The 15,800-nt window shown below is 41.1% G+C and overlaps 1 protein-coding gene across 1 annotated transcript in view; it reads right to left on the bottom strand.

The window, feature by feature from the left end:
- Positions 1-15,800, bottom strand: part of itga5 (integrin, alpha 5 (fibronectin receptor, alpha polypeptide)) — an 85,551-nt gene that overhangs the window by 19,345 nt on the left and 50,406 nt on the right. Inside the window, 3 exon segments of the mRNA XM_034209793.1 lie at positions 734-884; positions 5,084-5,151; positions 10,646-10,783. Coding sequence (XP_034065684.1) covers positions 734-884; positions 5,084-5,151; positions 10,646-10,783 — 357 coding nt within the window.

The following is a 15,800-nucleotide window of genomic DNA, read 5'->3' as shown; positions in this document are numbered from 1 at the left end:
GTAAGAAGTAGAAAGTACAGGTATTAGTGTTCAACATGTAAGAAGTAGAAAGTACAGGTATTTGAGTTCAACATGTAAGAAGTAGAAAGTACAGGTATTTGAGTTCAACATGTGAGAAGTAGAAAGTACAGGTATTTGGGTTCAACATGTGAGAAGTAGAAAGTACAGGTGTTTGTGTTCAACATGTAAGAAGTAGAAAGTACAGGTATTTGGGTTCAACATGTAAGAAGTAGAAAGTACAGGTATTTGTGTTCAACATGTAAGAAGTAGAAAGTACAGGTATTTGAGTTCAACATGTAAGAAGTAGAAAGTACAGGTATTTGTGTTCAACATGTAAGAAGTAGAAAGTACAGGTATTTGTGTTCAACATGTAAGAAGTAGAAAGTTCAGGTATTTGAGTTCAACATGTAAGAAGTAGAAAGTACAGGTATTTGAGTTCAACATGTGAGAAGTAGAAAGTACAGGTATTTGAGTTCAACATGTAAGAAGTAGAAAGTACAGGTATTTGTGTTCAACATGTAAGAAGTAGAAAGTACAGGTATTTGTGTTCATCATGTAAGAAGTAGAAAGTTCAGGTATTTGGGTTTGAAATGTAAGAAGTCTAAGTAAAAAGTCATCAGAAAAATAAGTAGTGGAGTAAAGTACTGATACCAGAAACATGTACTTAAGTACAGTAACGAAGTATTCATACTCCACTACTTCCCACCTCTGGCTATAATCATTTCATATTCACCTCATTATTCCTGGCGATGCCGCTGTAGTCGGCCTCGGGGGGCAGCACCACGTATAGCTCCGCCTCGTACGCACCCCCCTCACCCTCATTCCTGGCGTTGAAAGTCAAGGTCAGCGAGTTGTCGTCACCCAGGTACACTTCCTTCCTGTTCCTGAGGACACGACGCAGAACAAAAAAGTTTAACACTAATAAGGTCAACAGGTAACATGGTGTCAGAGTGGCTCAGGAATGTAAATACATTTTCCAGCTTCGTGTTTGACGATTAGAATTCATGCTTTGCTATTAATGGACAACTTTCTTAACATGCAAATAAAAGTAGCAATAGGCCTACTAATGTTTAAAAAAATATATTCAAGTCCTTCATTCAAAATGTTACTCTAGTATAAGTAAAGTAGAGACACTACATACTGATATACACCTGAACATCAGCAGGAGAGGACTCTTTAAAGTAGAGACACTACATACTGATATACACCTGAACATCAGCAGGAGAGGACTCTTTAAAGTAGAGACACTACATACTGATATACACCTGAACATCAGCAGGAGAGGACTCTTTAAAGTAGAGACACTACATACTGATATACACCTGAACATCAGCAGGAGAGGACTCTTTAAAGTAGAGACACTATATACTGATATACACCTGAACATCAGCAGGAGAGGACTCTTTAAAGTAGAGACACTACATACTGATATACACCTGAACATCAGCAGGAGAGGACTCTTTAAAGTAGAGACACTACATACTGATATACACCTGAACATCAGCAGGAGAGGACTCTTTAAAGTAGAAACACTACATACTGATATACACCTGAACATCAGCAGGAGAGGACTCTTTAAAGTAGAGACACTACATACTGATATACACCTGAACATCAGCAGGAGAGGACTCTTTAAAGTAGAGACACTACATACTGAGATACACCTGAACATCAGCAGGAGAGGACTCTTTAAAGTAGAGACACTACATACTGATATACACCTGAACATCAGCAGGAGAGGACTCTTTAAAGTAGAGACACTACATACTGATATACACCTGAACATCAGCAGGAGAGGACTCTTTAAAGTAGAGACACTACATACTGATATACACCTGAACATCAGCAGGAGAGGACTCTTTAAAGTAGAGACATTACATACTGATATACACCTGAACATCAGCAGGAGAGGACTCTTTAAAGTAGAGGACACTACATACTGATATACACCTGAACATCAGCAGGAGAGGACTCTTTAAAGTAGAGACACTACATACTGATATACACCTGAACATCAGCAGGAGAGGACTCTTTAAAGTAGAGACACTACATACTGATATACACCTGAACATCAGCAGGAGAGGACTCTTTAAAGTAGAGACACTACATACTGATATACACCTGAACATCAGCAGGAGAGGACTCTTTAAAGTAGAGACACTACATACTGATATACACCTGAACATCAGCAGGAGAGGACTCTTTAAAGTAGAGACACTACATACTGATATACACCTGAACATCAGCAGGAGAGGACTCTTTAAAGTAGAGACACTACATACTGATACACACCTGGACATCAGCAGGAGAGGACTCTTTAAAGTAGAGACACTACATACTGATACACACCTGGACATCAGCAGGAGAGGACTCTTTAAAGTAGAGACACTACATACTGATATACACCTGAACATCAGCAGGAGAGGACTCTTTAAAGTAGAGACACTACATACTGATATACACCTGAACACCAGCAGGAGAGGACTCTTTAAAGTAGAGACACTACATACTGATATACACCTGAACATCAGCAGGAGAGGACTCTTTAAAGTAGAGACACTACATACTGATATACACCTGAACATCAGCAGGAGAGGACTCTTTAAAGTAGAGACACTACATACTGATATAACCTGACAATTAACATAATAGGGCCCCCCCCCATTGTACTTAAGTGCAAAACTTGAAATGTACTTAGCACCTCTGCCAACATGGTAATAAAGTCATGCATGCTTAATAACACGGTGTAAGACTGTGAAACACCTCCACTCTTCCTTTGCTTTTTCTCACTCCCTCCACAGCTTCGAAACAATGAGAACATTTCGCTAACAGATGCTTTTAATTACAGCCGCTCTGTGAAGCTGCGCAGGAGAAGATTTCTGCAGCTCAACCCACGTCTGATTCTAACTTGCATTGCACTTTTCAAACCAAACAAAAGGCTCAAATTTAGAAAACACCAGAAAACCTTAAAGCTTCCCTGGGAGACCGGCGGCGGAACAGGTTATGAGCTTTGGCAGAACAAGAGAACATTTCAGGGGTTTGTTTTCAATCTGAAATTCCTCTGAATCACAGCCGTCCCCCGACAACCCGGCTCTCACTGCGAATCCACAACAGAGCAGACAAAAACTATTATTTCAAATTGCACCAATCACACTTTCTGGAGTGGCTGGAGCTCGTAGCAGGTTGTTCCACATGTGATGCATTAAACAAATGGAGGCAGATGGTAGATAACTATAGGAATGTGAAATCAAAATGACAGAGCAGCGGAGGGAGTATCAGGGAGGCTGTTTTTTTGTGAGAAAAATGCTAACAGATTTGTTGAATGAAAGTGAGTTAGGCAGCTTCAGAAGCGACACACTCCCTTCATCCCTCCTGTATTTCCTCCTAATGCTTGTCGAAGCACCTGTAGAGCTACTTCCTGTTTTCAGAGGGCGATGTTCTCTGACTCTGAAGCTATTAGCAGCCTCGCTCTGGTATGCTAACGTAAACAAAGCAGCGGAACAACACAAACAGCTGTATTTACACTTTAGACCTCAATCCAAGGCGAGGAGTTTACTGACCCTGTTCACAGGACTTTTCCTGGAATGCATTCACCATGGACTTCTAGGATTATATAACAACACCATGGATGGATAAATAATAGTGGCCCCCAGGGGGAACAGGGGCTCAAAAAGGTTGAGGGCCTCCCGTTCTTCAAATAAAAAGTGTCACTCAAAGACAACTCCTTCCCTACATCCATTCAACACTTCATCCATGTATCCTTTGACCCTTCATCCCTTCCCTCCCTCCCTACATCCTTTTGAGCCCCCATACCTCCCTACTAGGGCTGCTCAATTAATCGTATTTTAATCGCAATTACGATTTTGGCTTTCAACAATTATGAAAACAACATAATTGAAATTAAACGATTATTTAAAAAAAAATATATATATAATTTTTTGTATTGGTTCTTCAATTGAATTATACTTAAAGTTCAGGGTAATCAACTGTTAAAAACATACCATTTTTTTTCAATAAATTCATGTTTTCAAAGTAAATGGATAATTGTTTTTAATAATCGTGATATCAATTATTGACCCAAATATTCGAGATTATGATTTTTGCCATAATCGAGCAGCCCTACTCAAAGGCCCGGGGGCCACATCCGGCCCGCAAGAGCTTGCAAAGAATATAATATACAATACAATTCAAGATACAAGGCTTTTATTGTCATGTGTACATAGCTACAGTGTCGTTATGATAATGAAAATAATAACATATAAACACAATAAAACAGATAATAGTGCAAGTGAATAAAATAAAATATAATAGAAATAGTGCAGAATAGTCTACTGTATATACAAGTATTTGGAATATTGACATATATATAAGTTGCAAACAGATGTTATGGATGTTCTTTCAAAAGTTTTGATGTAATTGTTGAATATTTGCTTTGAATGGTTTGCCCTTGACTTCTACTTTCAGGCGTAGTTATTTATGAAGTTATTACCAGAACTGATAATAATCCAATGCAGAGCCAATAATATAATATAATACATTATTTCATATATATTATATATTTATCTATGTATTTTTATATAGTCTTAAAGTTACAACCGGCCCTTTGAGTGCAACCATAATGCTGATGTTGCCCGCGATTAAATTGAGTTTGACCCCCCTGCTTTAACCCTCCTTCCTCCCTTCCTCCATACATCTCTATATCAATTCATCCATCCCTTCCTACGACCCTTCTTCCCTTCCTACTTACATCCCCTTAACCCTTCACCCCCCCTTTCTTGATCCCTTTAACCCTTCATCCTTTCCTCCCAATATCCATTCATTCCTTCCTCCCTTCTTTCCTACATACCTTATTCTATTCATCCCCTACCTAACATCATCCCTATATCCATGTATCCTTTCCTCCTATCTCCCTACATCCCCTTGACCCCTCCATTTCTTCAACCCTTCATCCCGCATTCAAATAGACACAAAACATCTTCAAGCAACTATGAAACACTTCTTCCTCCTTTGTAAGAGAGGTGATTTTGTGTCGTGCCCAGGGGAGCATTGTCTCATACAGGCCATGAAGGAAATGAACACTCACCCCTGAACGGCCAGCTTCAGGTCGGGGACGCAGATGTTGTCCTCGCCACAGTCCAGCAGGATCTGAGCCTGCAAGATGCACAAAGAGGGACACAAAAAAAAGTTTAACGGGGAGATGATCACACTTTTACACGTGAAGAGAATTAGGCACACAAGATACATTACAGATCTGTTTATGGGAGACAACAGGAAGACTGCAGCAAGATGCAGCATGCGGTATCACACACACACACACACACCATGCTGTGGCTCAGAGTGTGAGGTCACTGTGAACATATGCTTTCTGTTTCAAGGAGAAGGAAACGCTGGGCGGAATTTTTTTACTGAAGTAAAAGTCCAAAAGTATTGGCATAAAGTTCTACTTACAGTTCCAAAAGTAAGAGTACTCTTTACGCCTAAATGTATGAAATTACTGGATTATGATCAGAGGTAAAAGTAACAATACAGTACCCGAATATCCAAATATTCGTTTCAATTTCGTTATTCGGATATTCGTTTTTTTTCCCTCTAATTTATTGAAATCTCCAATATCAACGTAAGAGCTTGTGCCTCTTCGGGGGGTGCCAACACTTAACCATAAACGTTATCGTTTACTTTCTCCGTCTTTATATGTATGACCTTTTCTCCATTAATCTCCGTCACGTTGTTTCCATAGCAACAACAACAACTTCCTGTCAACTGTACTAACTCTCCTTCAAAATAAAAGCATGGCCATTCAAAAATAGAAAGCCAAAGCCATGTCATCTTGCAATATACTTAATTATATAAATAGTTAAATCGTATTTAATTTTGTCTTAATTTGAATTATTTAATTGTGTATTCTGTTCTTGTACATATCATATTCTATTTACATGTATATAGACTTTTTGCACTACTTTTTATTTTGTATTTTATTATATATGTTGCGTTGTTGGAGGAGCTCAGGTCAGAAGAATTTCATTTTCACTCCTACACTGTAGCTTATGTGCATATGACATTAAAACCTTTGAATCTTTACAGAAACCTCATGCACTTTCTTGTTGGATGCAAAGTGCATTTCGTTGTACTCGAGTAAAACAAAATGTACTTTGTTACTTCCCACCACATCACAGCAGCCTGAGGTGAACCACGTTTTCACCACACACTGCGCCACCCTGCGACCACATCATCATATGGAGAGGGCGGGGCTTCCCTGAGACATGAGATACCTCTCTGAGGCAGATTACAAGCAGTGTGATGATGCTCCCTGACGAAGAGGATAATAAATAGAAATGTAGGAGGAGATTAGAGGGAGTGGAAGCGCCCCCCCTTGTCATTACACCATGCAGGGGCTCTAATTATGGACACCGTAGCAACCGCCATGTTAACTCGGCCACATGTGCACGAGGGATCTGTTTATCTGACGACCGTACGCCCCTCGATGCTGAAACTCAACAACTGTGACCTCAGAGAGTGACAGAAAGAGGAAATCACAACCTGGCAATCTGAGCGGAGTCCTGAGTGGATGCACCACATGGATTTAACTGATGATTTCACTTTTTGGGATTTAAAAAACAAGTTTCTAAGCTGGAGTTTATGCACACCTGAGGGTCAGATGTAGTAAACACTGGTGATACTTTAATACAAACGAAATCTAACTGACAGCGCTATCGTTTACAACAAAAACACTATTTTTATTATTTTATTTTATAGTAAAGTACATGAGTCTTCCTCCGAGACTTTTCTTCTTCGTATACTTTAGAGTAGTGGTTCTCAACTGGTCAGGCCTCAGGACCCCCTTTTTTCCTTTGTCAATAAATCGCGACCCGAAACGTTGAACCACTCAAATCTATTCAACAAAAAATTGTGTTGTAATATATATACGCTTTTCAGCATACAATATTGATTAAAGTGAAGTACAGAGCATCCCTTATATCCCTTCACAGAACTAAAGTATGCTTTAAAAAAAGGTTTAATGAGATGATGGAATCAAAGCTGAACTATATGACATAGAAAGGCACACATGCTGAAAACCCAAACCCCGGGAGATTTTTAGAAACACTAACGACGCATTCTGGTACTCTGAGAAGAAAATAACTAAGTCTATTGCTACCCGACATATTCATAATATTGTATGCCATTGTTTGTTTTTCACTTTGTTCTGACAGCTTGCTGCTCCTCACAGAGAGAGAAGAGCAAAGAGGAGAGAGGCTGTGTGAATTACTTTAAATTGTGGGTGAGGGTAGATAGCCCCCATTGTTCTGTGACCTGTCAGTCATCAAACCGGGGGTCATATTTCATTATGTGTTCATTTCGATCTGAAGTTGTACCCATGGATGTATAAAGAATAGTTCGACCGCAAAGTTAATCTCCGTGGCAACAATCTTGATTCTGATTGGCCAGAAGACTCGAAAAAACATTAGCAAAGATGTTTTTTTGAGAAGATGATCACTACGTGACAGAAGTTTTCAAAACCGTAAACCAGTACTTCCAGTCCAACGCCCACTGCATGCACAGCGTTAGAAAATCGGGCCTTGAAAAATGTCCAGATCAGCAATACCATGTTCGGCTGTCTAGTCAGTGTGTAGACGCTGCGCTTATTAACGAAAAACATTTGGTTTTGTCTAATTTATTGTGCATCCATTTAACATTTCCACCCAGATGTTATTATTAAGAACAAAGAGGCCATTGATTCTGAATTCCAGTCGTGTCCAAGTTCTTAAGAGGTGACAACAGCTCTGATCCTTTCTGTTTTCTCTGCGTTCGAGATCTGAGAATGATAGTAATTAATAGATTCATCGCAACGCCTTAGCTTCCCAACTGAAACATGTGGAAGATGTTAAGCTGACAGAGAGGTCGTAACACATCAACCGTCTCTCATTCTCACTCTCGCAGCTAGAAGAGAGAATAGGAACTTGGCAGAGTTGGTGAAGCGTTACGGCGCACATGTGGAAATCAAACGGGCATCGAGTGTGTGATCAAGGCTGTGGATCATAGTCACCCTTCACTGTTTATACGCTGTTACATTAACACAGTGCAAGCAGAGATTAAGGAAATATGTTGGCAGGCTGATACGTCTCCCCTGCTAAAAACACATAAACACAGATCCAGATTGGCAGGGAGATTTTTTTCAGGATCATTTTGAACTCGTCTCAAGGTCAGCGTTCAACCACATCTGTTGGAGCAGCTTTTTCAAGGGCATCAATGAAAGCGCGCAGTCCTGATCCAACAAGATAGAAAAAAACCACGATAGAGAAAGAGAAAAGGGGGGGTTTAAAGACTAACGCTGATTGCCGTTTCCCAAAAGCTGAACATATGGTGCGCGCTGCCACAGCTGGAAGTTTGCCCACATGTTGAGGTAGCTCTCAGAAAAACTGGCAGATTTCAACCAGATGGACTAAACGCCTGCTGGTGCCCCATCCTGAAATATCTGCACACTGGAACAAGTACTGTTGAAGGTCCCCTATCATACTGTTTTTCATCACTGTATCACAGGTCTCAGATATATCCAGAACCTGTCTCTGATTGGCTGAAACACCAAACAGATCAGCAGCATTACCCATAATCCCCTCTGTTTCAGCCCTGTTTCCAAAGTGCTGATTCTCTGTCTGTTACTTTAGATGAAAATAAGGAGCCCCTCCCCACGCCCCTCTGAGAGAGATTTGGTTACAAAGAACTCAATGGTGCTCTAGGAGGAGATTCAGGTGATAAGGTGGGGGGGGGGGGTTACCTTGTTGGTGATTGGCTAATGGTTACACAAGACAACACATGACATCATAAAGTGGCCAAAATCTGATCAGCTCATTTTCAGACAGGTTTTTATAGAAATGGATCAAAAAGAGAGAGAATCTTTGTTCCTGAAACTTTCAGAGTCTCTTTCCACAGAGGGGACACATGTTGATGTAGAAGAGACATGAAGAAGAGGGGACACATGTTGATGTAGAAGAGACATGAAGAAGAGGGGACACATGTTGATGAAGAAGAGACATGAAGAAGAGGGGACACATGTTGATGTAGAAGAGACATGAAGAAGAGGGGACACATGTTGATGAAGAAGAGACATGAAGAAGAGGGGACACATGTTGATGTAGAAGAGACATGGAGAAGAGGGGACACATGTTGATGTAGAAGAGACATGAAGAAGAGGGGACACATGTTGATGTAGAAGAGACATGAAGAAGAGGGGACACATGTTGATGTAGAAGAGACATGAAGAAGAGGGGACACATGTTGATGAAGAAGAGACATGAAGAAGAGGGGACACATGTTGATGTAGAAGAGACATGAAGAAGAGGGGACACATGTTGATGTAGAAGAGACATGAAGAAGAGGGGACACATGTTGATGTAGAAGTGATATGAAGAAGAGGGGACACATGTTGATGTAGAAGAGACATGAAGAAGAGGGGACACATGTTGATGTAGAAGAGACATGAAGAAGAGGGGACACGTGTTGATGTAGAAGAGACATGAAGAAGAGGGGACACATGTTGATGTAGAAGAGACATGAAGAAGTGGATTTTGCATAATAGGGGATCTTTAAACCGGGCAGAGACATGGAAATACTCCAATGTTGCATCATATTCTCAGCTTTCCACACATACTCGATATACTCTTTTATCAGGACATGAAGGTTTGAAGACTAAACTATCCAAGAAACATCTTTTCAATAATAGGGAACATTTTTACAACATGTATTGATGCTAGAAGGCCTTTAGGTGTGGGATAGGTTCAGAGGTCGGATGTATTGTGTTCAAATGGGACACGAATCGAAGATGAACCCTGTGTTACTTGATGTGGGGAGTTTAGTGGGAATGTTTGTTCTTAATTTAAGGAAATTAAAGGGAATACATGTTTCTAAGCACACCCTTTTAAATGGGTTTCCTGCAACTTGATTGGATGCTGTTGATTCAAGTTGATCTGGGAGATTTTAGAGTCGACTTGCTGGGAATGTATTGCCTTATTCACATATATATTTCGGCTTGGGAGAAGTTGTCAAGTATTCCCAACATACTTGCCAACCCTCCCGATTTCATTGCCCTCTCCCGGTTTCCTCCCGGGGTCATATTTCTCCCGATTTCTGACAAAATCAGATTTACTCAGGACTGTTTCCACTCGGACTTTAATACAGCTACACCATTGTTTTGTTTCCATGGTAGCACGTCTCTTTAGTAGCGCGCAACTGAAAGTCTGAGAGGGTGAGGAAGATATATCACAGAAAACAGAACAAGAATCGACAACACGACCCTCTGCTCACTCCTTTTCAGCCCACACATATGCTCCATCAAGGATGGTGCTTCAGGCCGCAAGGCAGTGCACTTACAACTACAATAAGCATGTTAATCTAATACAGCTCCGGCGATCCACTAGCACACCACCCCCACCCCCCCCCCCCCCCCCCCCCCCCCACCCGCGGTGGTTTTGAAATTCTCCCGATTTCTGAGGCCTCAAGGTTGGCAAGTATGATTCCCAAATCAAAAGGCCTAAATCCAAGAGGATAGGGGCCAAATCTGAAGTCATGTAATTCATGGCTCGAGTCCTCCTCTCTGGTGTTGGTTACCTGTGTTGGACAGAGGATTAAAGAAGTGTAGAGAACATGAAAATACCTTCTGCTCGATCACGTTGGTGGTCTGATAGTTGAGGATGGGCCGCAGACCGTGGGAGTCTGCCGCTGCTTTCGGATCCAAGCTGAAGTTCAAGGCCACGTAAATGGAAGAGAGTTTATCCCTGAAGTCTTTCTCATCCTGAAACACAAAACAAATATCAGGGTTTTTATCACAAAAAGTCCCAATCCGTTCAAATCTTTGCAGGATTTTAGCTTGCATCATGATCGTAACTAACAACCTGCTTTTATCACCAGTATACAGAGATGGCAAAAGTACACACATCCTTTACTCAAGTAGAAGTACAGATAATTGTGTTTAAAAATACTTCGGTAGAAGTACTGACTAAACTTTTTTACTCAAGTAAAAGTAAAGAGGCTTTGAAATGTACTTCAGTAAAAAGTACCCATAACTAGCAGATGTTTTAAAGAGTACCTGACCTCCCTTTATATTAATAGAACAATAATGTCATTGTTAGCTAATGAATGTTTCCATGCTGAACAACGGCAACATGACAACGTTTCCATTGGTCCCTCTTCTTTAGAGAAGACCAGGAAATGATGGATACACGGATCGTGTTCAAATCAATAGGCACGCAATGACTCTAAAGAATAATGATCACGCATCAAACACACATTCAGACTAAAGGAACCAGCTGTTTGGAAAATGAGAGAAGTAGAAAGTACAAGTATTTGTGTTCAACATGTAAGAAGTAGAAAGTTCAGGTATTTGAGTTCAACATGTAAGAAGTAGAAAGTACAGGTATTTGAGTTCAACATGTAAGAAGTAGAAAGTACAGGTATTTGTGTTCAACATGTGAGAAGTAGAAAGTACAGGTATTTGTGTTCAACATGTAAGAAGTAGAAAGTACAGGTATTAGAGTTCAACATGTAAGAAGTAGAAAGTACAGGTATTTGTGTTCAACATGTAAGAAGTAGAAAGTACAGGTATTTGAGTTCAACATGTAAGAAGTAGAAAGTACAGGTATTTGAGTTCAACATGTGAGAAGTAGAAAGTACAGGTATTTGAGTTCAACATGTGAGAAGTAGAAAGTACAGGTATTTGTGTTCAACATGTAAGAAGTAGAAAGTACAGGTATTTGTGTTCAACATGTAAGAAGTAGAAAGTACAGGTATTTGAGTTCAACATGTAAGAAGTAGAAAGTACAGGTATTAGAGTTCAACATGTAAGAAGTAGAAAGTACAGGTATTTGAGTTCAACATGTAAGAAGTAGAAAGTACAGGTATTTGTGTTCAACATGTAAGAAGTAGAAAGTACAGGTATTTGAGTTCAACATGTAAGAAGTAGAAAGTACAGGTATTTGAGTTCACATGTAAGAAGTAGAAAGTACAGGTATTTGAGTTCAACATACCAGCCCCTAATTGCTTATTACATAGCAATTACCAATAATAATACATCAACAGAGTCATTTTAACAAAACATAACGTCCATCCGTAGCATATTTGTACACTTAAGTCAATAGTATATTGTATACTTTCAAGTTCATGTAAGACCAGTACTGGAGTGTGTAGGTCTAGTACTAATTGTCTGTAATGGTCTGCGTTCAAAAGGCAGCCTTTGATGGGGAGGGGTTAGGAGACCAAGAGTCTAGTCCTTTGGTCTAACAGTCAGAGGTGCACGTGACTGAAAGGCTTAGTAGGCTCAGTCTGTCGCCTCCAGGAGCAGACATAACTTAGTTATGGGTCTTTTGATCGTACTTGTCTTGGTTTTAACCAGGACACTCCTAACAAGTCCTTTTGAACCAGGAAGGGTCTTAACTACGCGTCCCAGGAGCCAAGTGTTCCTCGGTGCGTTCTCATCAATGATGACGACCAGGTCTCCGGGGGTGAAGTTTCTTTTGATAGTATTCCATTTGTGCCGTTCTTGCATCAAAGGAAGATATTCCCTGGTCCAGCGCTTCCAAAACAGGTCAGCAAGGTACTGCACCTGTTTCCATCTTCTCTGGGAGTACAGATCCTCTCTCTGAAAGAGTCCTGGGGGCAAGATTGGATTTGTTCTTAACTGAAGTAGGTGATTAGGTGTGAGGGGTTCAAGGTCGTTTGGGTCGTTTGTCACTGTTGTGATTGGCCTATCGTTCATTATTGCCTCAACCTCACACAAGGCTGTGTGCAGAGCATCATCATCCAATGTTTGTTCCTTCAGGACAGAATGGAGGATCCTTTTAACCAGTCGTATTAGCCTCTCCCACACTCCGCCATGGTGAGCTCCAGAGGGGGGATTGAATGTCCAATCAATTCCTTCTTTGAGTAGTGTTTGCTTGATTTAGTTGTTATCCAGTTGTTTTACAGACTCCTCCAGTTCCTTTTGTGTGCCGATGAAGTTGGTGCCTCGATCTGTTCTGATGCTCTTTATTGTGCCTCGACGACAGATGAATCGACGAAGAGCGTTTATGCATGCAGCTGTATCCAAATGACTGGCAACTTCCAGGTGGACAGCACGGCTTACCAGGCAGGTAAAGATTACTCCCCATCTTTTGACATGAGCTCAACCACGTTTCACCTCGATGGGTCCAAAATAGTCTATGCCTACATGAGTGAAAGGTGGAAGATCAGGTGTTATTCGATCAAGTGGGAGATCGGCCATTTTCTGCTCTCCAGCTCTAGCCTGTAGGCGTCTGCAAAACACACAGTTCTTTATGATCCTCCTTGCTGAAGAGTTAGCAGCGGATAGTCAGTAACGTTGATGGAGTTTGGAGAGCATGTGACCTCTTCCTGAGTGACCAACTTGATTATGGATGTGGCTTAATATCAACTTGGAGATTTTTGAATGTTTCGGTAGAATCATTGGATGTTTGACCTCAGTTGGCATAGCCATCTTTCTAGTTCTTCCTCCAACTCTCAGAAGCCCGGCATCAATGATAGGGTCCAGCTTGTATAGGGAGCTTCCTCTATTGCACTGTTTTCCTTTTTCCAGCAAGGCAATTTCCTCTTTGAAATGCTGTCTCTGCTCGTGGCAAATAATGGCTTTTTCAGCATTTTTTATGTCCTCTACTGAAAGTCTTAGTGCATTAGCTGTAGGCATATTGAGCAGAAGCATCTGATCCTTCAGTCTCTTTCCTTTATCCTGCCTTGCTCCAAGATCAGTGGAGCCATCTTTTCTTTTTTCTCTCATCTGCAGGAGGATTGTCTTTAATTTCATTATCCATGCAACCGCTCTTCTTAGGTCATTCCACGAAGAGTAATAGTCCAAGAGCTTGCTTGTTGGAGTTTTTTCCATCTTACATGTGACAATGCTGGTGACAATAGCTTCTTTGCGTACTTCAGGGTCATCTGGAAGGAGAGAACCAAGTTCTTTTGGAATACTTGGCCATGGTGCTTCAGATTTCTTCAAGAATTCTGGACCCTGAAGCCATCCTTTTGAACTGTAAAAGGATTCAATGCTCAGTCCTCTTGAAGCGTCATCAGCGGGGTTGTTTTTGGAGTCTACAAACCGCCACTGGTTCACTTTTGTGAGGTTATGAATAACAGCAATACGGTTTACCACGAAAGTGTGGAACCTCTTAGTCCTGTTTCGAATATATTTCAGTACTGACTGGCTGTCAGTCCACAATACTGATTCCAGAAGCTCTCCTTGTAGCTCTGATCGGAGCATTTTGTCCATTCGTGCAGCCAATGTAGCAGCAGTGAGTTCCAACCTTGGAATTGTCATAACTTTTAGTGGGGTAACTCTTGATTTTCCCATCACAAAGGCTACGTGTACCTCCTCCATGTCATTGGTGAATCTCAGGTAACTTGCGGTACCGTAGGTTTTACACACCTGTCAATTTGGAATCTAGCCAGCTAGTCTAAATCCTTGAGCCACTTCTGCCATGACTTTGAGAGTTCCACTTGAATTTCTTCATCCCATCCATATTGGGCTTTACAGAGTAATCGAAGTATTTGCTTTGCCTTCAATATGAAAGGGGCGAGAAGACCAAGAGGATCGTACACAGAGCTGACAGTGGAAAGTATACTCCTTCTTGTAAGGGTTTTGTTGTTCACAGTCACACAGAAACTGAATATATCATTTTCAATGTCCCAGTACATCCCTAGTGCTCTTTCATGTGGCAGCTTATCCCTGTCCAGATCCAAGTTTTTCACCTGTTTAGCCTTGTCTTCATCAGGGATGGATGCTAGCACCACTCGACTATTACTTATCCATTTCGTCAGTTTGAATCCACCAAGGGAACACATTTCTCTGAGAGACCTAATAAGGCTTATAGCTTGATTTTCTCTTGCTAGCGACTTGAGGCAATCATCCACATAGAAATTTGATTTGATTGTTTCTGCCACTTCTCCATCAAATTTGCCACAGTTGTCCTCAGCTGTTCTTCGCAATGCAAAGTTTGCGCAGCTTGGAGAGGAAACAGCTCCGAAGAGATGGACCCTCATCCGGTAGTTCTCCAGATTTGTGCTGGTTTCTCCTTCAGACCACCACAGGAATCTCAGCAAGTTTATGTTCTCCTCGTTTACACGCACTTGGTGAAACATCCCCTCAATATCTGCCATAATGGCGATGGGCTCTTGACGGAACCTGAGTAGAACACCAATCAATGAGTTTGCCAAGTCAGGGCCCTGAAGGAGTACACTGTTGAGGGATTTGCCTTTATAGGATGATGCACAATCAAATCGTTTTTTTACGTTTATGATAGACACCATGATGGGGTATATACCACACTTTGCCGGTTTCCACATGTAGATCGTCCGATGGTACTTTCTCTGCATATCCCTTTTTGATAATGTCACTCATAAAGCCTTTATACTCAGCTGCATACGTCTGATCCTTCTGGAATTTCCTTTTTAGTGACATTGCTCGTTGCTCTGCCATTTGGCGGTTGTTTGGAATGATAATGTTTGGATTATCAAGAGGAAGAGGTCAATTGTAGTGGCCATCTTTAAGAGAAACCGAGCTTGATACAATCTGCATGAACTTTCGGTCATCAGCTGACATTTGTCTTTCCTCTTCATACTCTTTCTCTGGAAAGGCGTTAATATATTGTCTTTCAATTAGCTTCTCAAGGTGAACAATTGAGATCCTGTTCACTAATGCCACGGGGTTTCATCATCCAGATCTGTGGAAGCATTAAGTGGACCATTAACAATGGGCCGTTTCCTTGGCTATTTATAACTCTCCATGGTTCCATAGCCTTTGGAGTATT

The sequence above is a fragment of the Gymnodraco acuticeps genome, unplaced genomic scaffold (assembly GCF_902827175.1).
Source record: "Gymnodraco acuticeps unplaced genomic scaffold, fGymAcu1.1, whole genome shotgun sequence".
Taxonomy (NCBI): domain Eukaryota; kingdom Metazoa; phylum Chordata; class Actinopteri; order Perciformes; family Bathydraconidae; genus Gymnodraco; species Gymnodraco acuticeps.
This window is presented reverse-complemented; position numbering and strand designations above follow the sequence as displayed.